The sequence below is a fragment of the Salminus brasiliensis genome, chromosome 1 (assembly GCF_030463535.1).
Source record: "Salminus brasiliensis chromosome 1, fSalBra1.hap2, whole genome shotgun sequence".
NCBI lineage: Eukaryota > Metazoa > Chordata > Actinopteri > Characiformes > Bryconidae > Salminus > Salminus brasiliensis.
The window spans coordinates 16,977,538-17,004,004 of NC_132878.1; the positions used below are offsets into that span (position 1 = coordinate 16,977,538).

General features: G+C 38.6%; 3 protein-coding genes across 3 annotated transcripts; all 3 read left to right on the forward strand.

The window, feature by feature from the left end:
- The first annotated feature begins 3,420 nt into the window (after positions 1 to 3,420).
- On the forward strand, positions 3,421 to 4,491 carry LOC140537965 (serine/threonine-protein kinase pim-2-like). The gene is made up of 4 exons (XM_072660312.1): positions 3,421 to 3,585; positions 3,712 to 3,889; positions 4,027 to 4,203; positions 4,379 to 4,491. The coding sequence occupies exons 1-4, from the start codon at positions 3,421 to 3,423 to the stop codon at positions 4,489 to 4,491; spliced, it is 633 nt and encodes a 210-aa protein (XP_072516413.1).
- Positions 4,492 to 12,624: 8,133 nt separating this feature from the next.
- LOC140537968 (serine/threonine-protein kinase pim-2-like) lies at positions 12,625 to 15,295 on the forward strand. The gene is made up of 8 exons (XM_072660327.1): positions 12,625 to 12,658; positions 12,966 to 13,121; positions 13,231 to 13,325; positions 13,476 to 13,523; positions 14,198 to 14,392; positions 14,519 to 14,696; positions 14,834 to 15,010; positions 15,183 to 15,295. The coding sequence occupies exons 1-8, from the start codon at positions 12,625 to 12,627 to the stop codon at positions 15,293 to 15,295; spliced, it is 996 nt and encodes a 331-aa protein (XP_072516428.1).
- An 8,148-nt stretch (positions 15,296 to 23,443) lies between these two features.
- LOC140537975 (serine/threonine-protein kinase pim-2-like) lies at positions 23,444 to 26,093 on the forward strand. Its single transcript, XM_072660340.1, has 8 exons — positions 23,444 to 23,477; positions 23,785 to 23,940; positions 24,050 to 24,144; positions 24,295 to 24,342; positions 24,996 to 25,190; positions 25,317 to 25,494; positions 25,632 to 25,808; positions 25,981 to 26,093. The coding sequence occupies exons 1-8, from the start codon at positions 23,444 to 23,446 to the stop codon at positions 26,091 to 26,093; spliced, it is 996 nt and encodes a 331-aa protein (XP_072516441.1).
- The last annotated feature ends 374 nt before the right edge of the window (positions 26,094 to 26,467 follow it).

The window sequence follows — 26,467 nt, forward strand, 5'->3', positions numbered from 1 at the left end:
CCCCCAGGCAGAAAAAGCATTAGCTTGTCATCCTCATCATCATTCCCACAAATGCCACATTGAAGGCACCAATTCGCTGGTCCCAGCACTCTGAAGTCCAGTTCCTGCTTCCAGTTTGTTTTACTTAAGCTGGATGTGAGGGTGAAACGTCACACCACCGCTCCAGAAGTAGAAGAGGTTTGCCCTCCTCACATGTTGTCCACCCGGATGTTAGGGTGAAGCCCGGCCCAGCTTAGCCATTATGATGATGAGGGTGAAGAAGCCAATCATTCCTATCAGAAGGAGCATGAGGATTCTCTGCTTCATCGTCAGGGTTTTGCTTTTAGCGCCTAAGCGGTTCCTGTTGAGAGACTAAAAGAGGAAATGATAGGCTGTAGAAAATACTGGAACACTTAATCATAAAATGAGCTTCTGCTCTAGCTTGTTTGGGTCTACACAACACTTTTAGAAACAATAACTGTGACTTCAAGGATCAAGGAAGCAAAAACCAAAGATGAGGGAAAAACTCAATTTAGTATTTGTGCAAACCAGCTGAGGGCTGGCCGCCGGCGGTACTTATCATCGTCAAAGTCCATCTAGGTCCCTGAAGTGTGGCCTGATTCTCGTTTGTCATACACCTTCCTTGGTGAGGAGGCTGGAAAAAATGATGGAACAAGACTGTTCAAATGTTCAAATGCACTTGAAGCCACAGCCAGAACATACATTTGGGAAGGGCTACAACACCAGAAGTACGGATGGGTCTCAATATTTGAGCAATATTACCTCAAGCAGAGTTTGAAAGAGGTTAGCCTAGCATCTCCCATTCTAAACTAAAGCAACAACACTAATATATCATATATTTTTTGGTTGAACAACTTCATAGGAGGCAAGTGATAAATCATGTTAATATAACTTTTTGCTATTTTAACTATGTTTAACTATTTCATGAAGTCTACTAGAAATATTATAAAGCATAATTACTGTTTGTGCCTCATTTAACATTTTGCCAAATGAAAAAAAAAGTGATGACATATCATAAACTATCATAAACACCTCATAAACTAAACAAATTCCAAATTAGAAAACACTGGTGAAAGCAATAACCTGACCTGCTTGTGTTCCCAGCCATTGAAACCTACTTATTTATGCCTCTCTTTTGAGTCCTGAATGGTTGTCTTGCACTACACATAACTGGTAAACTTATAAAAGTGCTGGTGCCTCTGTCAAGCCCATTCTGCATCTGTACTATATGCTGTACCTCCTTGCACATAAAGCCTGAACTTTCCACCAGACAGCATTAAGAAGTCTACAGCCTGTGGCACTGTAGCTAACCGTGGACAGAAGACAAACTGATGGAAGATTGCAAAGAAGGATTGTTCAAATTGTAGCTAAAGAACCTCAGTCACCTTCCAAACAAATTCAAGCTGACCTGCAGACATAAGGTACAACAGTGTCAGCTTTCACTGTCTAATGCCAAATGAATAAACTGGGGCTCTAAGGTAGGAGATCTAGGAAGATGCAGAGACATAAAGAAACAGACTGGACTTTGCTAGAATTTACTTGAGGAAGCCACAGTCTCTTGTGAACAGATGAGGCTGAAATAGAGCTTTATAATTGAGCATATCATTGTACTAATCACAATGCAACAAGTTCCTATAGTCAAACATGGCAGAGGTTCAAAGATTCAAGGGTTCAAAGTCATAAGGGTTGATTTGTCGCTTCTGACTTGACTTGACTTGACTGTGTGCATGGCAGTAAAGACCACCAAAGAATTTTTGGGGCGCAATGCAGGTCCCACTGTGAGAAAGCTGGATTTCTGGACTGAGGTCATGGGTCTTTCAAAAGGACAAACACCCAAATTATACTTCAGTTAAAACCCAGCAATGGTTTAAAACAAAGCACTGGAGGTTTCTGGACCCACAAAGCATCTGAGGATCTCTAAACAGTAGATCTTGAAATCTGAGAGACCTGGAGCAGCTGTCAAAAGAAGACTTATCCATAACTGCAGTAGAGAAGTGAAAAAAGCTTTTCATGGTTACAGGAGGTGACTGATTTCAGTAATTCTTTTCAAATGGTGTTCTTTTAAAAACTAGGTTGAGGTTTCCAGTAATTTTGTCCAGTCTATTTCTGGAGTTCTGTGTGGAATCAGATATCAGATTTGACTTTTTTCCTAATACAGAAATCTGATATATGGCAATATATAGATTTTAAATATATCACATATATTAGAATTTCCCTATATCCACTTTTATATTTGTCACATCTGCAAAAAAATATGATATACCTGCCATTATTTATTTATTATTATTCATTTTAATTATACATTATTATAGTCATTTCATTCTCTATAATTAGTACAATGATATGTTTTACCAAAAAGCTCTATTTTGGGTAAGTTCTAACAAACTCCAGTCTGTCTTTTTTATGTCTCTGTCTCCTCCGGGGTCTCCAACCATAGCGCCCCATTTCATTTAGATGGCGTTAGACAGTGCAAGCTTACGCTTGCACCTTGTGTCTGCAGGTCAGCTTGAATTTGTATGGAGGTCGACTAAGGTTCCTCAGCCACCATTCGAACAATCATTTGTATTCTTGCAATTTTCCATCTGTTCTTCTCCTCCATCCACCTCCAGAGAGAAACCTACGTGGACACAGAAAGAACACACCAAACGTCTTGTAGACAGAGACGACTGCATAACGCAGGACTAGCCGTGATCGACTTAAACCAGTTTTCTTCTGGAAGCATCCAGTATCCTCACCATTCTTCATCTCCATTTACTTTGTGATTGTGAAGAAGAAGTCAAAAACCTTTACATAATGACTTACACTTAGACTTAGACTTTCTCTGATTTAGCACAAACTCAGCTTTTCAGGTGTGCTGCTTATTGCTCCAGGTATATTCAGCATCTATCACAACAGGAACTGAAGAGAGTTCTGAGCTGCTCTCTCTTTCTGATGAACTCTAAGTAATATTTCATTTTATTGTTCTACAATATTTTATATTGTTTTATATTGTTAATTTAATATTGTTCTGAATAAATAAGGACACACAGTGTCACTGATATAAAGCATCACTCTTCTCTTCCTGTGTGGTCATTTCCAAGTTCTAAACTTTTACATTAGCCAATGTTTATTAGGTGCCTCACATTTAAAAACAAGAATATACTTTAAAAAGTCATATTAAACTTAATTAAACACTTACTGTACCCAAAACAATGGAAAGCAGACTTCATATTCACATTACTGGATTAATGGTAGTGAATAAAAATGCTGTGCATTAACAGAATCATCATGAGCTACAGCCTCTAAACGGTCCACCCTCAGGTAGAGGTCAGTCTCTGTTTCTGCAGGACTCCAGAGGAGGCATGTGAGTAATACTGTGCTCTCTTTTCTATTCTGATTGGACAACTGAAGGACCTCCCACTGGAAGTGGCGCTGATGCAGATGGCGGGCGGGGACCAGTCCGCCTCTGGAGGGACCCCCGTGGAGCTGCTGGACTGGTTTGAGCTGCAGGACGAGGTTGTGCTGGTGATGGAGCGCCCGCTGCCCTGTTCGGACCTCTTTGACTACATCATGGACAGGGGGTGTCTGCAGGAGGAGGAGGCCAAGGTGAGAGACAATGAAGAAAACAGCTGCTGAGGCTGGAGCTCATTTAAGACACACGCACACACTTCTCTCCTCACCTTAAATAGGGCCACTTTAACTCTGTCCTGCCCCTCTGCTCACACTCTGCAGGTACTCCTAAGGCAGCTTTTGGAAGGTGTAATCGGCATCCACTCCAGAGGCGTCCTTCACCGCGACATCAAGCCAGAGAACATCCTGATTCAGACGGACCCCGAGGGACCCCGCGTTCGCCTTCTGGACTTCGGCTGTGGCTGTGTTCTACGAGAAGGCCCCTACACTGAGTTCTCTGGTATGGATGTGCAGTGAACACTTGCAGGACTGTGGAGAAACGTTGTCTTCTTTGTCGAAGCTACCATTTCTGAATCTCACACTAGAGTTCAGAAGCGTTCCCTCATGCTCACTCGCTGTCTCTGTTTCACTTTAAAGGAACAACTCAGTACATCCCCCCTGAGTGGTTCACCCAGAGGTCCTACCAGGCTGAGCCCTCCGCAGTGTGGCAGATAGGGGTGGTCCTGTATGACATGGTGTGTGGAGAGAGCCCCTTCAACACCAGAACAGAGATCATCACCCAGAGGCTCCGCATACCTGCCCACCTGTCTCTCCGTGAGTGTGTACACACATGCACATACATACACAAGTAAGGAACCCTTTGTAGCTCTGTATAGACCATAACTGAACATAGACCCCAAACACTCTCTCAATTTCTCTCTCTCTCTGTCTCTCTTTCTCTCTCGCCCCCTCCCCAAACACACTTTTAACTGTCTGTCCATTATTGCAGAGTGTAAGAACCTGCTGAGGAGATGCCTGTCGAGGCGCCCGCTCCGCAGACCCTCGCTCCGTGACCTGCTACAGGACCCTTGGCTAAGTCCACACCATAACACAGACACTTAGAGACACACACTAGTTCACATCCATGTAGAAACACAACTCAAATCAAACTTTAGATTTTTCTATTTTTCTGAAATGATCTGTGTAGTTCAGAGGGTTTTAATTTAGACTGCAAAGGTAATATTAAATAGAATAACAGATATTAATAAAAAAGTATTCCAAACGTTTGAACAGGAACAGTAATTTTATTGTTTATCTTTTATAGTATTTCAGTGATTAATCCATTTTTCTTGTGTTTTTCTCTTTTAGTGCTCTATAACATTATTCCTTTATTGTCTTTATTGTATATTAATGTTTTAATTTAAGCTTCTGATTTAAGCTTTTAATCTTTATTACATTATTTATGTATTGTGTTTATTTCTGCATGAGATATTTCTCTTTTTCCTCTATTTTGTGCTTTTTATATTGAATATTTTCACATTTGTATCTTTTAGTGTTCCAGTCATTATTAGTTATTATCTTTATATTTCATATTTCTTATTATTGTATTTATCTTTGTTTTATATAAATTCTTGTTAATCCATCTATCTTGAGCATTTTATCTTGTAGATTTTTATATTTGTATTCTTTTAATGCTTTATTACATTATTTATTATTGGTGTATATTTTTGTTTTTATTGATCTATTTTAAGCTTTTTATCTTTTAGATATTTACATTTAAATCTTTCATATTTAATTGTTTGATCCTTGAGTGTTTTATATATTTGTGTTTAATCCATGTATTTTGTGCTTTTTATCTTGTGGATCTTTTTAACATTTAATGCTTTATTATATTATTTATTAATGGTCTTAATACTGTATTTTAATACATTTATATTGAGCCTAATCTTTTGATTTTTAAGCTTTTGTATTTTAAGAATATGAAAAGATTTTAATGCTTTATTTTATTATGAAATTATTGTGTTTATCTTATCTATGTGTTTTAATCCACCTTTTTTGTGTTTTTTTGTCTTTTAGATTTTAATATTTTTGATCTTTTAGCTCTTTATCTTTTCTACTTGCTTATATGATTTTTGTTTTGCTATCCGGTGTCGACCCAAAGAGGATGGGTTCCTCTTTTGAGTCTTGGTTCCTCTCAAGGTTTCTTCCTCTCTTTCGGAGGGAGTTTTTCCTTGCCACTGTCGCCCTCGGCTTGCTCAAAAGAGGCTTGGACCCGGATCTTTGTCATTTGCTTTGTAAATAAATGCATCTTCTAAATCATTTGGTTTTGTCTGTATGTTCATTTACTCACACCATCCTTGAGTATCTAAAAGTGCTTCAAAACACAATTATTTTATTTATTTTTAGTTAATAAGTTATTTATTATTATATGTGGATTTGAGCAGCTGGTTTAAGTGCTTACTCTCTTCCTCTCAGGAAATCACACTTGATGAATGAACATGGTTTCTTTTTAGAACAGTTCTAACACTACATTAACTGAACTCTGAAAGAAGCCTTCATGAATTATTCATCTAACTGAAATGCTGGAGGTTCCAGACTACAGTCCTCTGCTGTGACTGGAGAATAATCCAGCCCAGTTTACCTTGTTTCACATCAAATCATTGAATAATAAATCTTATGATGTAATAAAAATCACAGAGATTAAGAGGTGACACAATGAGAAGTGTCCTCATTAAAATGTATTGAAGAAGAATTCTGGGTAAATATTATTTTGAGTTCCACAGTAACCTTTTACAGGGAATGACTATCTGATTGTGGATGGGGCGGTTTGAATGTTTCCTTAAAAAAGGATCTACAAAGGGTTATTTGAAGGACTCCATAGAAGAACCTGTTTTGGGTTTATTCACTCATTTTCTTCTAATGTGCTTCTTCTTGGTCAGGGTGGGTCCAGAGTCTACTCTGAATAATTGAATAACTGCGATGGTCACAGTGGGGATGCACTGTATTTAAATATGGTAGAGAATCCATCCAAACTATATCCAGACAAGATCTAGACATGAAACACTTGGTAATGCAAGGTGTAGACAAGCTCTTACGCTAGACACACCAATCCAGCAAGGAAGAACTAGCGCCAGCTGAGGCCGACTGGTGATAGTCATTTCTTCTACTAGACACATCTCCCAAACCCCGTAAAACCTTCTTGACTTGCTCTTGATTTTATTTTTCTTCAAATATAAGAAATATATATATAACAAATTGATATTTTAACATATCCACATTTCACAAGGATGTAAAATAAATTGTATTAGTATGAGTGATTTTAGTTCTATATGCTTTATGCTGTGTTTAGCACTAGCAGTCGTTCAATTCTGTGAGACTTAAATATGGCTTTTTTCTGCATACTTGATACCATTTAGTGTAATTATTTACTAAATGAATTTGATGACTTGCAGAATTTGTTTCTTTGCATGTTGGAGTTTAACTTAGCCAGTGTAGTGTATCACCAGGACCAGAACTGCTCACACCATTCCCAAAAGTGGAAGCACATTAAATTAACTGATAAAGAGTCGTTGTCAATTCCAGTAAAGCTGACCAAAGCTCTGAACACAGCTCTTAATTATTCCTTCAATGTAAGTTCCAGCTTTCATTTTCAATATGGTGTAATATGGTGAAATGGTGCGAGCTTCTGTTTCCATCTTCTGCAGTTTCCAAAAAGTTTGTACAATTTTTTGGGGGGAATCAAGACTTCAACTTGATCTCCCCCATTTCTGTTAACTGTTTATTTTCTTAATTACAGTAAGCTAATTCATGTCTGAGGTCAAATGTCTTGGGTTACCCAAAGTTTTGCATGTTGTCCGTTTACTTTTTCCTCTAAAATTGTACAAAACAAACATAACACTCTCACCTCGGCTAAGATTGTCATCTTTAACTTTATACCTTTTGGAAATCATTTCATTTTCTACTTCAGGAATGTCCAATCTTACCCTCAAAGGGCTGGTGTGACTGCAGGTCAGAATTGGACACCCCTGTTCCACTCACTGAACTATTCATAGTGACAGAAATTTAGACCAGGGTGCCCAAACATTTGCCCGACACCGTAGAGCACCAGAATACTGTTCACTATTGTCACTATAAGTCCAAGAACTCTCTACTACACTATATAGGACTCTCTCTCCAAAATGCTGATGCGTATGTGCTGACACACACAGCAACATAGCTCAGTGTACCTATTATTTATTGGAACTATTTTTGGAAATTTCTCATTCCTTGTACCAATGTAAACAAAGTGCAATTATCTTACTATGTGCAATAACTTTTTAATAGTTTTATTTTTTTTTATGCTTATCTATGTATTCTATCAGTGCTTTCTGATCTGTCTGCTTGTCTAGCGTAATTATTTAGTGTTATATTTACACACTGGAGCCTGGAGAAACACAATGTTGTTCAGCTATACACTCACTAGAATGTGGAAACCAGACTGAGGGGAGAAAATGCAAACGAGAGTGTAAGAGTGAACACAGCCAGAGATGATTTCAATATATTACTTTTCAATCAACCAGATTACAAACCAAACCAAACCAAACCAAAATAGTTGTTTGGGGATTTATGAGTTCCAGTGCAGCTCTGTGGATTCCATTTCAATTTAACGTCAGGTCTAATTTTGGAATGAGGGGTGGGCAATATGACGATATTTTACTGTGTGGTGATAACTTTTGTTATTGTGTTATGCAATATACTTTTCTGAGCATATCATGGATACAGTCAATGCTTAAAGAACACTGACCAACTGCACATTTCATTACAAGGGACCTCATTCAACAATATCTTCCAAAGAATTTGAGAAAAAAAGGCTGCGTCAAAATCATGGCGTGTTTTTAAAGAGCAGAATTGTATACGGCTAAGCTCTTATATAATGATAAATCCTCATAAACAAATAAGAAAACACTGGTGAATGTCTGTTCTGCATGAAAAACTGCATAAGTGGGTTTTAAGAAGTCATTTCTTCTTAATAAAGATTGGTGAATAAAGCCCAAAGAGTAATTAGTCCTTTTAACTGGATAAACTGCAGCACATTTTGAATAAAAATCACTGTATTCAACATGGGAGAGTATTTGAATCAGCTGCTACTGATACATACCCTAAACAATACCGCAATAAATATTGTATCATGAAAATGTCTTAAAATATTGTGATCTTTTATTTTTTACCATATCACCCAACCCTATGTAGAATATATAGTAAAAGTGTTTAACTGTTTAGCTACTCAAGGGCTCTCTTCTATTCTTCCCTATCTGCAGATTAAAGCTCTGGGGTGAACTTTACATGTACTTCCACACACCTTTGTGGATTATAATTTTGGAGCTGCAAAAAAAAACAACAACAAAAAAAACCCATACTTGGTAAAAGATTCAGTAATGAAAGTTACACACTGAATTGCAAATCACCTAAACCATAACGTCCTGTTTTTAGAGAGGGAGTCCTGATTGGCCATAGAGAAAGAGAAAGAGTCGCCTCCCCACCACCATGTATACATACCCATCCGATTACCGTTTGTTAATACACACAAATGCATGAGGAACTTAAGACGGTCTAATAAAACGCTGAACACACTCTTGTGCCTTCAAGGGTGTGAAATTCTACGTCATCTCATAGAAGAGGGCAGAAGCAGATACACTGGTACAGTGAAACATGGTTGTATCTGCTGGCAGCCACACTAAGAAAAGGTAGAGAGGAGGTACTCCCTCCAGCCCCCAGGCAAAAAAAGCATTAGCTCGTCATCCTCATCATCATCATCATCATCATCATCATCATTCCCACAATGATTGAAAGAGGAAAAAAATAGGCTGTAGAAAACACTGGAAGACACTGAATCATAAAAAAGAGCTTCTGCTCTAGCTTGTTTGGGTCTACGCAACACTTTTAGAAACAATAACTGTGACTTCTTAGGATTAAGGAAGCAAAAACCAAAGATGAGGGAAAAACTCACTTCAGTATTTGTGCAAACCAGCTGAGGGCTGGCCACCGGCGGTACTTATCATCGTCAAAGTACATCTGGGTCACTGAGGTGTAGCCTGATTCTCATGTGTCATACACCTTCCTTGGTGAGGAGGCTGGAAAAAAATGATGGAACAAGACTGTTCAAATGTTCAAATGCACTTGAAGCCACAGCCAGAACATACATTTGGGAAGGGCTACAACACCAGAGGTATGAATAGGTCTCAATTTTTGAGCAATATTAGCCTCAGGGTTTGAAAGAGGTTAGCCTAGCATCTCCCATTCTAAACTAAAGCAACAACACTAATATATCATACATGTTTTGGCTAAACAACTTCATAGGAGGCAAGTGATAAATCATGTTAATATAACTTTTTGCTATTTTAACTATGTTTAACTATTTCATGAAGTCTACTAGAAATATTATAAAGCATAATTACTGTTTGTGCCTCATTTAACATTTTGCCAAAAGAAAAAAAAAGTGATGACATATTCCTACATTTACTTTTATCCTGTTCAGAAAATGTAGGAAATATTTATTCAGACATATGAGTACATATGAGTAAACGCATATTAATAATTACACTGAAGACCTGGGGCCAGATTTACAAGATTTCCAGAAAAAAAGTACAAAGAATCTCAAAATACGAATGTGTTTATAAGAGTGGGCCTCATTCACCAATATCTTCCTAATAATTTAAGTTTGTTTGTGAGAAAAGTTGGAACACAAAGTCTACGTCAGATTCATGATGTGTTTCAACAGCAGAACTGTTTACGGCTCTGCTCTTAGAATGATGGATCCCCTTGTCCTCATAAACTGAACAAATCCCAAATTAGAAAACACTGGTGAAAGCAATAACCTGACCTGCTTGTGTTCCCAGCCATTGAAACCTACTTATTTATGCCTCTCTTTTGAGTCCTGAATGGTTGTCTTGCACTACACATAACTGGTAAACTTATAAAAGTGCTGGTGCCTCTGTCAAGCCCATTCTGCATATGTACTATATGCTGTACGTCCTTGCACATAAAGCCTGAACTTTCCACCAGACAGCATTAAGAAGTCTACAGCCTGTGGCACTGTAGCTAACTGTGGACAAAAGACAAACTGATGGAAGATTGCAAAGAAGGATTGTTCAAATTGTAGCTAAAGAACCTCAGTCACCTTCCAAACAAATTCAAGCTGACCTGCAGACATAAGGTACAACAGTGTCAGCTTTCACTGTCTAATGCCAAATGAATAAACTGGGGCTCTAAGGTAGGAGATCTAGGAGGACGCAGAGACATAAAAAAACAGACTGGAGTTTGCTAGAACTTACTTGAGGAAGCCACAGTCTCTTGTGGACAGATGAGGCTGAAATAGAGCTTTATAATTGAGCATATCATTGTACTAATCACAATGCAACAAGTTCCTATAGTCAAACATGGCAGAGGTTCAAAGATTCAAGGGTTCAAAGTCATAAGGGTTGATTTGTCGCTTCTGACTTGACTTGACTTGACTGTGTGCATGGCAGTAAAGACCACCAAAGAATTTTTGGGGCGCAATGCAGGTCCCACTGTGAGAAAGCTGGATTTCTGGACTGAGGTCATGGGTCTTTCAAAAGGACAAACACCCAAATTATACTTCAGTTAAAACCCAGCAATGGTTTAAAACAAAGCACTGGAGGTTTCTGGACCCACAAAGCATCTGAGGATCTCTAAACAGTAGATCTTGAAATCTGAGAGACCTGGAGCAGCTGTCAAAAGAAGACTAATCCATAATTGCAGTAGAGAAGTGAAAAAAGCTTTTCATGGTTACAGGAGGTGACTGATTTCAGTAATTCTTTTCAAATGGTGTTCTTTTAAAAACTAGGTTGAGGTTTCCAGTAATTTTGTCCAGTCTATTTCTGGAGTTCTGTGTGGAATCAGATATCAGATTTGACTTTTTTCCTAATACAGAAATCTGATATATGGCAATATATAGATTTTAAATATATCACATATATTAGAATTTCCCTATATCCACTTTTATATTTGTCACATCTGAAAAAAAATATGATATATCTGCCATTATTTATTTTTTATTATTCATTTTAATTATACATTATTATAGTCATTTCATTCTCCATAATTAGTACAATGATGTGTTTTACCAAAAAGCTCTATTTTGGGTAAATTCTAACAAAGTCCAGTCTGTCTTTTTTATGTTTCTCTCTCCTCCGGGGTCTCCAACCATAGCGCCCCATTTCATTTAGATGGCGTTAGACAGTGCAAGCTTACGCTTGCACCTTGTGTCTGCAGGTCAGCTTGAATTTGTATGGAGGTCGACTAAGGTTCCTCAGCCACCATTCGAACAATCATTTGTATTCTTGCAATTTTCCATCTGTTCTTCTCCTCCGTCTTCCTCCAGGGAGAAATCTACGTGGACACAGAAAGAACACACCAAACGTCTTGTAGACAGAGACGACTGCATAACGCAGGACTAGCCGTGATCGACTTAAACCAGTTTTCTTCTGGAAGCATCCAGTATCCTCACCATTCTTCATCTCCATTTACTTTGTGTTTGTGAAGTTTATAAAAGTTAAAAAAATCTTTACATAATGACTTACACTAAGACTTAGACTAATATTTACACTAATTAAAACTGGATCAACTGTACAATTCCTGTAAAGTGTTTAACATTAATGAACACAAGCAGATCTAATGCCAGAGAATGTGCAGGTCTGGTTTCATAGATTTAAATAAAAAAGTTAAATAAGCAACGGACAGTGTAAAATAACTGCAGTTTATTTCCTTTAACAGTGAATAGTGATACTGTGCTTTTACAGGGTAAATATTCATTAAAGGAGTTTGATTAAATTAGATCAGATTGAAATAAAATTAGATTTTATTTTACTGTCATAAACCATTTATTTGAAAAATGGTAAAAACAAGTTTTAATAACGTTACAAAAGGTGTTTTGGGAGTTTTTCACTGTGAATTTGACAGTTTTACTGCATGGAGTATAACACTGCTGTACACATGTATATCCATCCCAGCACTAAACTCCCAGATTCCGATTCCACGACAACCACAGAACCAGAACTCTGGACCATCCATTATGACATCACACATTCTATCACTTGGCAACACAACAACTTCAAATCTAAACACACAGTTTTAGTCTGATCTCTAATATTCACCACTTTCACCTGTTCAATCCGACTGATCTGTTACTAGTCGTGCTTTATCTGTTTCTTTATCTGTAGATTTTCTTTCTAGGTGTTGAGGAACCTTTGTGGAGACATGTTCTTGTCTACTCTGCGCAAAGAAACGTCGAGTGAGTTCTGATTTTTTTATTATGTGAGCTAGTTAGCTTAATTACACCAGCGCAAAATTCAGATATGAGATATGAAATATTTGTTTCAGCATATTTTATGAAGTAGCCCAGAAACTAGAGGCTAAGCAAAGCTGAAATGGTGAAACTACTTCATCTACCTGTTGATTTTGACTCAGTAACAACTACTGATACACTAAACCTGCAGATCTGCAAAAACAAAAAGGCCTACGTTACTTGATAAACAGACTCAGCACCACAGTAACTGTGTAAAAGCAGATCTTGAGATATTTCTGCTCTGCAATTCCAGGCCCAGACCCTGACGACACAGCTTCTCCAGTGTCCCGGAGGTCCAGCAGCAGCTCCCACCACTCCACCCCCAGTGGAAAGAGGAAGAACAGCAGCAGTGGAGGCTCCCAGGGCGTGAAGAGAAGGAGAGTGGAGTGTACAGAGGGGGAGCAGGACGGTGAGTCCCCAACAAGTGTGCTTGATGACAGATGTGTGCAGCAGGACGTTTAGAGTACACACACAAACACACACATGGTCAGTGAACCCTGTCTGTCCACTCTCTATAGGGGAGCTGGAGCGGAAGTATGTGGAGCTGTACTGTCTGAGCACAGGAGGATACGGCACAGTGTTCACCGGCTACCGACGGGAGGACCTGCTACCTGTAATTACACACACGCACATATGCACAGCATGATGTTGACTACTCCAGCTTAACAACTGTAGGCAGGCAATAGTCACGCCTACACAGTGATTCTGAAGAGCAGTGGTCAGTCTGTCATTGGTTGAAGAACACTCTCTCTCTTTCCTGCAGGTGGCCATTAAACATATTCCTTCTGAGAACGTGGTTCACACCGCTGAGGTGAGCGTATACACACACACACACACACACACAAGTCTGACCTGGGTCTGAAATTGGTGATGTATCACACTGTCATACAGTCAATGATCTATGTTCTCTGATTTAGCACAAACTCAGCTTTTCAGGTGTGCTGCTTATTGCTCCAGGTATATTCAGCATCTATCACAACAGGAACTGAAGAGAGATCTGAGCTGCTCTCTCTTTCTGATGAACTCTAAGTAATATTTCATTTAATTGTTCTACAATATTTGATATTGTTTTATATTGTTAATTTGATATTGTTCTGAATAAACAAGGACACACAGTGTCACTGATATAAAGCATCACTCTTCTCTTCCTGTGTGGTCATTTCCAATTTCTAAACTTTTACATTAGCCAATGTTTATTAGGTGCCTCACATTTAAAAACAAGAATATACTTTAAAAAGTCATATTAAACTTTTACTAATTAAACACTTACTGTACCCAAAACAATGGAAAGCAGACTTCATATTCACATTACTGGATTAATGGTAGTGAATAAAAATGCTGTGCATTAACAGAATCATCATGAGCTACAGCCTCTAAACGGTCCACCCTCAGGTAGAGGTCAGTCTCTGTTTCTGCTGGACTCCAGAGGAGGCATGTGAGTAATACTGTAATACTCTCTTTTCTATTCTGATTGGACAACTGAAGGACCTCCCACTGGAAGTGGCGCTGATGCAGATGGCGGGCGGGGACCAGTCCGCCTCTGGAGGGACCCCCGTGGAGCTGCTGGACTGGTTTGAGCTGCAGGACGAGGTTGTGCTGGTGATGGAGCGCCCGCTGCCCTGTTCGGACCTCTTTGACTACATCATGGACAGGGGGTGTCTGCAGGAGGAGGAGGCCAAGGTGAGAGACAATGAAGAAAACAGCTGCTGAGGCTGGAGCTCATTTAAGACACACATACACACTTCTCTCCTCACCTTAAATAGGGCCCCTTTAACTCTGTCCTGCTCCTCCGCTCACACTCTGCAGGTACTCCTAAGGCAGCTTGTGGAAGGTGTAATTGGCATCCACTCCAGAGGCGTCCTTCACCGCGACATCAAGCCAGAGAACATCCTGATTCAGACGGACCCCGAGGGACCCCGCGTTCGCCTTCTGGACTTCGGCTGTGGCTGTGTTCTACGAGAAGGCCCCTACACTGAGTTCTCTGGTATGGATGTGCAGTGAACACTTGCAGGACTGTGGAGAAATGTTGTCTTCTTTGTAGAAGCTACCATTTCTGAATCTCACACTAGAGTTCAGAAGCGTTCCCTCATGCTTACTCGCTGTCTCTGTTTTACTTTAAAGGAACAACTCAGTACATTCCCCCTGAGTGGTTCACCCGGAGGTCCTACCAGGCTGAGCCCTCCACAGTGTGGCAGATAGGGGTGGTCCTGTATGACATGGTGTGTGGAGAGAGCCCCTTCAACACCAGAACAGAGATCATCACCCAGAGGCTCCGCATACCTGCCCACCTTACTCTCCGTGAGTGTGTAGACACATGCACATACATACACAAGTAAGGAACCCTTTGTAGCTCTGTATAGACCACAACTGAACATAGACCCCAAACACTCTCTCAATTTCTTTCTCTCTGTCTCTCTTTCTCTCTCGCCCCCTCCCCAAACACACTTTTAACTGTCTGTTTATATTGCAGAGTGTAAGAACCTGCTGAGGAGATGCCTGTCGAGGCGCCCTCTCCGCAGACCCTCGCTCCGTGACCTGCTACAGGACCCTTGGCTAAGTCCACACCATGACACAGACACTTAGAGACACACACTAGTTCACATCCATGTAGAAACACAACTCAAATCAAACTTTAGATTTTTCTGAAATGATCTGTGTATTTCAGAGGGTTTTAATTTAGACTGCAAAGGTAATATTAAATAGAATAACAGATATTAATAAAAAAGTATTCCAAACGTTTGAACAGGAACAGTAATTTTATTGTTTATCTTTTATAGTATTTCAGTCATTAATCCATTTTTCTTGTGTTTTTCTCTTTTAGTGCTCTATAACATTATTCCTTTATTGTCTTTATTGTATATTAATGTTTCAATTTAAGCTTCTGATTTAAGCTTTTAATCTTTATTACATTATTTATGTATTGTGTTTATTTCTGCATGAGATATTTCTCTTTTTCCTCTACTTTGTGCTTTTTATATTGAATATTTTCACATTTGTATCTTTTAGTGTTCCAGTCATTATTAGTTATTATCTTTATATTTCATATTTCTTATTATTGTATTTATCTTTGTTTTATATATCTTGTTAATCCATCTATCTTGAGCATTTTATCTTGTAGATTTTTATATTTGTAATCTTTTAATGCTTTATTACATTATTTATTAATGGTGTATATTTTTGTTTTTATTGATCTATTTTAAGCTTTTTATCTTTTAGATATTTACATTTTAATCTTTCATCTTTAATTGTTTGATCCTTGAGTGTTTTATATATTTGTGTTTAATCCATGTATTTTGTGCTTTTTATCTTGTGGATCTTTTTAACATTTAATGCTTTATTATATTATTTATTAATGGTCTTAATACTGTATTTTAATACATTTATATTGAGCCTAATCTTTTGATTTTTAAGCTTTTGTATTTTAAGAATATGAAAAGATTTTAATGCTTTATTTTATTATGAAATTATTGCGTTTGTCTTATCTATGTGTTTTAATCCACCTTTTTTGTGCTTTTTTGTCTTTTAGATTTTAATATTTTTGATCTTTTAGCTCTTTATCTTTTCTACTTGCTTATATTATTTTTGTTTTGCTATCCGGTGTCGACCCAAAGAGGATGGGTTCCTCTTTTGAGTCTTGGTTCCTCTCAAGGTTTCTTCCTCTCTTTCGGAGGGAGTTTTTCCTTGCCACTGTCGCCCTCGGCTTGCTCAAAAGAGGCTTGGACCCGGATCTTTGTCATTTGCTTTGTAAATAAATGCATCTTCTAAATCATTTGGTTTTGTCTGTATGTTCATTTACTCACACCATCCTTGAGTATCTAAAAGTGCTTCTAAATAAAATTATTTTATTTAATTTTAGTTAATAATTTATTTAGTTATTATAATATGTGGATCTGAGGAGCTGATTTAAGTGCTTACTCTCTTCCTCTCAGGAAATCACACTTGATGAATGAACATGGTTTCTTTTTAGAACAGTTCTAACACTACATTAACTGAACTCTGAAAGAAGCCTTCATGATTTATTCATCTAACTGAAATGCTGGAGGTTCCAGACTAAAGTCCTCTGCTGTGACTGGAGAATAATCCAGCCCAGTTTACCTTGTTTCACATCAAATCATTGAATAATAAATCTTATGATGTAATAAAAATCACAGAGATTAAGAGGTGACACAATGAGAAGTGTCCTCATTAAAATGTATTGAAGAAGAATTCTGGGTAAATATTATTTTGAGTTCCACAGTAACCTTTTACAGGGAATGACTATCTGATTGTGGATGGAGCGGTTTGAATGTTTCCTTAAAAAAGGATCTACAAAGGGTTATTTGAAGGACTCCATAGAAGAACCTGTTTTGGGTTTATTCACTCATTTTCTTCTAATGTGCTTCTTCTTGGTCAGGGTGGGTCCAGAGTCTACTCTGAATAATTGAATAACTGCGATGGCCACAGTGGGGATGCACTGTATTTAAATATGGTAGAGAATCCATCCAAACTATATCCAGACAAGATCTAGACATGAAACACTTGGTAATGCAAGGTGTAGGCAAGCTCTTACGCTAGACACACCAATCCAGCAAGGAAGAACTAGCGCCAGCTGAGGCTGACTGGTGATAGTCATTTCTTCTACTAGACACATCTCCCAAACCCCGTAAAACCTTCTTGACTTGCTCTTGATTTTATTTTTCTTCAAATATAAGAAATATATATATAACAAATTGATATTTTAACATATCCACATTTCACAAGGATGTAAAATCAATTGTATTAGTATGAGTGATTTTAGTTCTATATGCTTTATGCTGTGTTTAGCACTAGCAGTAGTTCAATTCTGTGAGACTTAAATATGGCTTTTTTCTGCATACTTGATACCATTTAGTGTAATTATTTACTAAATGAATTTGATGACTTGCAGAATTTGTTTCTTTGCATGTTGGAGTTTAACTTAGCCAGTGTAGTGTATCACCAGGACCAGAACTGCTCACACCATTCCCAAAAGTGGAAGCACATTAAATTAACTGATGAAGAGTCGTTGTCAATTCCAGTAAAGCTGACCAAAGCTCTGAACACAGCTCTTAATTATTCCTTCAATGTAAGTTCCAGCTTTCAATTTCAATATGGTGTAATATGGTGAAATGGTGCGAGCTTCTGTTTCCATCTTCTGCAGTTTCCAAAAAGTTTGTACAATTTTTTGGGGGGAATCAAGACTTCAACTTGATCTCCCCCATTTCTGTTAACTGTTTATTTTCTTAATTACAGTAAGCTAATTCATGTCTGAGGTCAAATGTCTTGGGTTACCCAAAGTTTTGCATATTGTCCGTTTACTTTTTTCCCTCTAAAATTGTACAAAACAAACATAACACTCTCACCTCGGCTAAGATTGTCATCTTTAACTTTATACCTTTTGGAAAGCATTTCATTTTCTACTTCAGGAATGTCCAATCTTACCCTCAAAGGGCTGGTGTGACTGCAGGTCAGAATTGGACACCCCTGTTCCACTCACTGAACTATTCATAGTGACAGAAATTTAGACCAGGGTGCCCAAACATTTGCCCGACACCGTAGAGCACCAGAATACTGTTCACTATTGTCACTATAAGTCCAAGAACTCTCTACTACACTATATAGGACTCTCTCTCCAAAATGCTGATGCGTATGTGCTGACACACACAAACTGTCTAACACACATACTTAGCTCATATCCTCTGTACAGGCCATCAGTCTACACAACAGTCTACACAGCAACACAGCTCAGTGTACCTATTATTTATTGGAACTATTTTTGGAAATTTCTCATTCCTTGTACCAATGTAAACAAAGTGCAATTATCTTACTATGTGCAATAACTTTTTAATAGTTTTATTTTTTTTTATGCTTATCTATGTATTCTATCAGTGCTTTCTGATCTGTCTGCTTGTCTAGCGTAATTATTTAGTGTTATATTTACACACTGGAGCCTGGAGAAACACAATGTTGTTCAGCTATACACTCACTAGAATGTGGAAACCAGACTGAGGGGAGAAAATGCAAACGAGAGTGTAGTGTGAACACAGCCAGAGATGATTTCAATATATTACTTTTCAATCAACCAGATTACAAACCAAACCAAACCAAACCAAAATAGTTGTTTAGGGATTTATGAGTTCCAGTGCAGCTCTGTGGATTCCATTTCAATTTAACGTCAGGTCTAATTTGGAATAATGGGTGGGCAATATGACGATATTTTACTGTGTGGTGATAACTTTTGTTATTGTGTTATGCAATATACTTTTCTGAGCATATCATGGATACAGTCAATGCTTAAAGAACACAGACCAACTGCACATTTCATTACAAAGGACCTCATTCAACAATATCTTCCAAAGAATTTGAGAAAAAAAGGCTGCGTCAAAATCATGGCGTGTTTTTAAAGAGCAGAATTGTATACGGCTAAGCTCTTATATAATGATAAATCCTCATAAACAAATAAGAAAACACTGGTGAATGTCAGAATTTGTAAAAACTGCATAAGTGGGTTTTAAGAAGTCATTTCTTCTTAATAAAGATTGGTGAATAAAGCCCAAAGAGTAATTAGTCCTTTTAACTGGATAAACTGCAGCACATTTTGAATAAAAATCACTGTATTCAACATGGGAGAGTATTTGAATCAGCTGCTACTGATACATACCCTAAACAATACTGCAATAAATATTGTATCATGAAAATGTCTTAAAATATTGTGATCTTTTATTTTTTACCATATCACCCACCCCTATGTAGAATATATAGTAAAAGTGTTTAACTGTTTAGCTACTCAAGGGCTCTCTTCTATTCTTCCCTATCTGCAGATTAAAGCTCTGGGGTGAACTTTACATGTACTTCCACACACCTTTGTGAATTATAATTTTGGAGCTGCAAAAAAAAACAACAACAAAAAAACCCCATACTTGGTAAAAGATTCAGTATTGAAAGTTACACACTGAATTGCAAATCACCTAAACCATAACGTCCTGTTTTTAGAGAGGGAGTCCTGATTGGCCATAGAGAAAGAGAAAGAGTCGCCTCCCCACCACCATGTATACATACCCATCCGATTACCGTTTATTAATACACACAAATGCATGAGGAACTTAAGACGGTCTAATAAAACGCTGAACGCACTCTTGTGCCTTCAAGGGTGTGAAATTCTACGTCATCTCATAGAAGAGGGCAGAAGCAGATACACTGGTACAGTGAAACATGGTTGTATCTGCTGGCAGCCACACTAAGAAAAGGTAGAGAGGAGGTACTCCCTCCAGCCCCCAGGCAGAAAAAGCATTAGCTCGTCATCCTCATCATCATCATCATCATCATCATCATCATCATCATTCCCACAATGATTGAAAGAGGAAAAAAATAGGCTGTAGAAAACACTGGAAGACACTGAATCATAAAAAAGAGCTTCTGCTCTAGCTTGTTTGGGTCTACACAACACTTTTAGAAACAATAACTGTGACTTCTTAGGATTAAGGAAGCAAAAACCAAAGATGAGGGAAAAACTCACTTCAGTATTTGTGCAAACCAGCTGAGGGCTGGCCGCCGGCGGTACTTATCATCGTCAAAGTACATCTGGGTCACTGAGGTGTGGCCTGATTCTCATGTGTCATACACCTTCCTTGGTGAGGAGGCTGGAAAAAAATGATGGAACAAGACTGTTCAAATGTTCAAATGCACTTGAAGCCACAGCCAGAACATACATTTGGGAAGGGCTACAACACCAGAGGTATGAATAGGTCTCAATTTTTGAGCAATATTAGCCTCAGGGTTTGAAAGAGGTTAGCCTAGCATCTCCCATTCTAAACTAAAGCAACAACACTAATATATCATACATGTTTTGGCTAAACAACTACATAGGAGGCAAGTGATAAATCATGTTAATATAACTTTTTGCTATTTTAACTATGTTTAACTATTTCATGAAGTCTACTAGAAATATTATAAAGCATAATTACTGTTTGTGCCTCATTTAACATTTTACCAAAAGAAAAAAAAAGTGATGACATATTCCTACATTTACTTTTATCCTGTTCAGAAAATGTAGGAAATATTTATTCAGACATATGAGTACATATGAGTAAACGCATATTAATATTTACACTGAAGACCTGGGGCCAGATTTACAAGATTTCCAGAAAAAAAGTACAAAGAATCTCAAAATACGAATGTGTTTATAAGAGTGGGCCTCATTCACCAATATCTTCCTAATAATTTAAGTTTGTTTGTGAGAAAAGTTGGAACACAAAGTCTACGTCAGATTCATGATGTGTTTCAACAGCAGAACTGTTTATGGCTCTGCTCTTAGAATGATGGATCCCCTTGTCCTCATAAACTGAACAAATCCCAAATTAGAAAACACTGGTGAAAGCAATAACCTGACCTGCTTGTGTTCCCAGCCATTGAAACCTACTTATTTATGCCTCTCTTTTGAGTCCTGAATGGTTGTCTTGCACTACACATAACTGGTAAACTTATAAAAGTGCTGGTGCCTCTGTCAAGCCCATTCTGCATCTGTACTATATGCTGTACCTCCTTGCACATAAAGCCTGAACTTTCCACCAGACAGCATTAAGAAGTCTACAGCCTGTGGCACTGTAGCTAACTGTGGACAAAAGACAAACTGATGGAAGATTGCAAAGAAGGATTGTTCAAATTGTAGCTAAAGAACCTCAGTCACCTTCCAAACAAATTCAAGCTGACCTGCAGACATAAGGTACAACAGTGTCAGCTTTCACTGTCTAATGCCAAATGAATAAACTGGGGCTCTAAGGTAGGAGATCTAGGAGGACGCAGAGACATAAAAAAACAGACTGGAGTTTGCTAGAACTTACTTGAGGAAGCCACAGTCTCTTGTGGACAGATGAGGCTGAAATAGAGCTTTATAATTGAGCATATCATTGTACTAATCACAATGCAACAAGTTCCTATAGTCAAACATGGCAGAGGTTCAAAGATTCAAGGGTTCAAAGTCATAAGGGTTGATTTGTCGCTTCTGACTTGACTTGACTTGACTGTGTGCATGGCAGTAAAGACCACCAAAGAATTTTTGGGGTGCAATGCAGGTCCCACTGTAAGAAAGCTGGATTTCTGGACTGAGGTCATGGGTCTTTCAAAAGGACAAACACCCAAATTATACTTCAGTTAAAACCCAGCAATGGTTTAAAACAAAGTACTGGAGGTTTCTGGACCCACAAAGCATCTGAGGATCTATAAACAGTAGATCTTGAAATCTGAGAGACCTGGAGCAGCTGTCAAAAGAAGACTAATCCATAATTGCAGTAGAGAAGTGAAAAAAGCTTTTCATGGTTACAGGAGGTGACTGATTTCAGTAATTCTTTTCAAATGGTGTTCTTTTAAAAACTAGGTTGAGGTTTCCAGTAATTTTGTCCAGTCTATTTCTGGAGTTCTGTGTGGAATCAGATATCAGATTTGACTTTTTTCCTAATACAGAAATCTGATATATGGCAATATATAGATTTTAAATATATCACATATATTAGAATTTCCCTATATCCACTTTTATATTTGTCACATCTGAAAAAAAATATGATATATCTGCCATTATTTATTTTTTATTATTCATTTTAATTATACATTATTATAGTCATTTCATTCTCCATAATTAGTACAATGATGTGTTTTACCAAAAAGCTCTATTTTGGGTAAATTCTAACAAAGTCCAGTCTGTCTTTTTTATGTTTCTCTCTCCTCCGGGGTCTCCAACCATAGCGCCCCATTACGCTTGCACCTTGTGTCTGCAGGTCAGCTTGAATTTGTATGGAGGTCGACTAAGGTTCCTCAGCCACCATTCGAACAATCATTTGTATTCTTGCAATTTTCCATCTGTTCTTCTCCTCCGTCTTCCTCCAGGGAGAAATCTACGTGGACACAGAAAGAACACACCAAACTTCTTGTAGACAGAGACGACTGCATAACGCAGGACTAGCCGTGATCGACTTAAACCAGTTTTCTTCTGGAAGCATCCAGTATCCTCACCATTCTTCATCTCCATTTACTTTGTGTTTGTGAAGTTTATAAAAGTTAAAAAAATCTTTACATAATGACTTACACTAAGACTTAGACTAATATTTACACTAATTAAAACTGGATCAACTGTACAATTCCTGTAAAGTATTTAACATTAATGAACACAGAGAATGTGCAGGTCTGGTTTCACAGATTTAAATAAAAAAGTTAAATAAGCAACGGACAGTGTAAAATAACTGCAGTTTATTTCCTTTAACAGTGAATAGTGATACTGTGCTTTTACAGGGTAACTGTTCATTAAAGGAGTTTGATTAAATTAGATCAGATTGAAATAAAATTTGATTTTATTTTCTACATAAACCATTTATTAGAAAAATGGTAAAAACAAGTTTTAATAACGTTACAAAAGGTGTTTTGGGAGTTTTTCACTGTGAATTTGACAGTTTTACTGCATGGAGTATAACACTGCTGTACACATGTATATCCATCCCAGCACTAAACCCCCAGATTCCGATTCCACGACAACCACAGAACCAGAACTCTGGACCATCCATTATGACATCACACATTCTATCACTTGGCAACACAACAACTTCAAATCTAAACACCGTTTTAGTCTGATCTCTAATATTCACCACTTTCACCTGTTCAATCCGACTGATCTGTTACTAGTCGTGCTTTATCTGTTTCTTTATCTGTAGATTTTCTTTCTAGGTGTTGAGGAACCTTTGTGGAGACATGTTCTTGTCTACTCTGCGCAAAGAAACGTCGAGTGAGTTCTGATTTTTTTATTATGTGAGCTAGTTAGCTTAATTACACCAGCGCAAAATTCAGATATGAGATATGAAATATTTGTTTCAGCATATTTTATGAAGTAGCCCAGAAACTATAGACTAAGCAAAGCTGAAATGGTGAAACTACTTCATCTACCTGTTGATTTTGACTCAGTAACAACTACTGATACACTAAACCTGCAGATCTGCAAAAACAAAAAGGCCTACGTTACTTGATAAACAGACTCAGCACCACAGTAACTGTGTAAAAGCAGATCTTGAGATATTTCTGCTCTGCAATTCCAGGCCCAGACCCTGACGACACAGCTTCTCCAGTGTCCTGGAGGTCCAGCAGCAGCTCCCACCGCTCCACCCCCAGTGGAAAGAGGAAGAACAGCAGCAGTGGAGGCTCCCAGGGCGTGAAGAGGAGGAGAGTGGAGTGTACAGAGGGGGAGCAGGACGGTGAGTCCCCAACGAGTGTGCTTGATGACAGATGTGTGCAGCAGGACGTTTAGAGTACACACACAAACACACACATGGTCAGTGAACCCTGTCTGTCCACTCTCTATAGGGGAGCTGGAGCGGAAGTATGTGGAGCTGTACTGTCTGAGCACAGGAGGATACGGCACAGTGTTCACCGGCTACCGACGGGAGGACCTGCTACCTGTAATTACACACACGCACATATGCACAGCATGATGTTGACTACTCCAGCTTAACAACTGTAGGCAGGCAATAGTCACGCCTACACAGTGATTCTGAAGAGCAGTGGTCAGTCTGTCATTGGTTGAAGAACACTCTCTCTCTTTCCTGCAGGTGGCCATTAAACATATTCCTTCTGAGAACGTGGTTCACACCACTGAGGTGAGCGTATACACACACACACACACACACACACAAGTCTGACCTGGGTCTGAAATTGGTGATGTATCACACTGTCATACAGTCAATGATCTATGTTCTCTGATTTAGCACAAACTCAGCTTTTCAGGTGTACTGCTTATTGCTCCAGGTATATTCAGCATCTATCACAACAGGAACTGAAGAGAGTTCTGAGCTGCTCTCTCTTTCTGATGAACTCTAAGTAATATTTAATTTTATTGTTCTATAATATTTGATATTGTTTTATATTGTTAATTTGATATTGTTCTGAATAAACAAGGACACACAGTGTCACTGATATAAAGCATCACTCTTCTCTTCCTGTGTGTTCATTTCCAATTTCTAAACTTTTACATTAGCCAATGTTTATTAGGTGCCTCACATTTAAAAACAAGAATATATTAAACTTAATTAAACACTTACTGTACCCAAAACAATGGAAAGCAGACTTCATATTCACATTACTGGATTAATGGTAGTAAATAAAAATGCTGTGCATTAACAGAATCATCATGAGCTACAGCCTCTAAACGGTCCACCCTCAGGTAGAGGTCAGTCTCTGTTTCTGCTGGACTCCAGAGGAGGCGTATGAGTAATACTGTGCTCTCTTTTCTATTCTGATTGTACAACTGAAGGACCTCCCACTGGAAGTGGCGCTGATGCAGATGGCGGGCGGGGACCAGTCCGCCTCTGGAGGGACCCCCGTGGAGCTGCTGGACTGGTTTGAGCTGCAGGACGAGGTTGTGCTGGTGATGGAGCGCCCGCTGCCCTGTTCGGACCTCTTTGACTACATCATGGACAGGGGGTGTCTGCAGGAGGAGGAGGCCAAGGTGAGAGACAATGAAGAAAACAGCTGCTGAGGCTGGAGCTCATTTAAGACACACGCACACACTTCTCTCCTCACCTTAAATAGGGCCCCTTTAACTCTGTCCTGCTCCTCCGCTCACACTCTGCAGGTACTCCTAAGGCAGCTTGTGGAAGGTGTAATTGGCATCCACTCCAGAGGCGTCCTTCACCGCGACATCAAGCCAGAGAACATCCTGATTCAGACGGACCCTGAGGGACCCCGCGTTCGCCTTCTGGACTTCGGCTGTGGCTGTGTTCTACGAGAAGGCCCCTACACTGAGTTCTCTGGTATGGATGTGCAGTGAACACTTGCAGGACTGTGGAGAAATGTTGTCTTCTTTGTAGAAGCTACCATTTCTGAATCTCACACTAGAGTTCAGAAGCGTTCCCTCATGCTCACTCGCTGTCTCTGTTTTACTTTAAAGGAACAACTCAGTACATCCCCCCTGAGTGGTTCACCCGGAGGTCCTACCAGGCTGAGCCCTCCGCAGTGTGGCAGATAGGGGTGGTCCTGTATGACATGGTGTGTGGAGAGAGCCCCTTCAACACCAGAACAGAGATCATCACCCAGAGGCTCCGCATACCTGCCCACCTGTCTCTCCGTGAGTGTGTACACACATGCACATACATACACAAGTAAGGAACCCTTTGTAGCTCTGTATAGACCACAACTGAACATAGACCCCAAACACTCTCTCAATTTCTTTCTCTCTGTCTCTCTTTCTCTCTCGCCCCCTCCCCAAACACACTTTTAACTGTCTGTTTATATTGCAGAGTGTAAGAACCTGCTGAGGAGATGCCTGTCGAGGCGCCCTCTCCGCAGACCCTCGCTCTGTGACCTGCTACAGGACCCTTGGCTAAGTCCACACCATGACACAGACACTTAGAGACACACACTAGTTCACATCCATGTAGAAACACAACTCAAATCAAACTTTAGATTTTTCTGAAATGATCTGTGTAGTTCAGAGGGTTTTAATTTAGACTGCAAAGGTAATATTAAATAGAATAACAGATATTAATAAAAAAGTATTCCAAACGTTTGAACAGGAACAGTAATTTTATTGTTTATCTTTTATAGTATTTCAGTCATTAATCCATTTTTCTTGTGTTTTTCTCTTTTAGTGCTCTATAACATTATTCCTTTATTGTCTTTTTTGTATATTAATGTTTTAATTTAAGCTTCTGATTTAAGCTTTTAATCTTTATTACATTATTTATGTATTGTGTTTATTTCTGCATGAGATATTTCTCTTTTTCC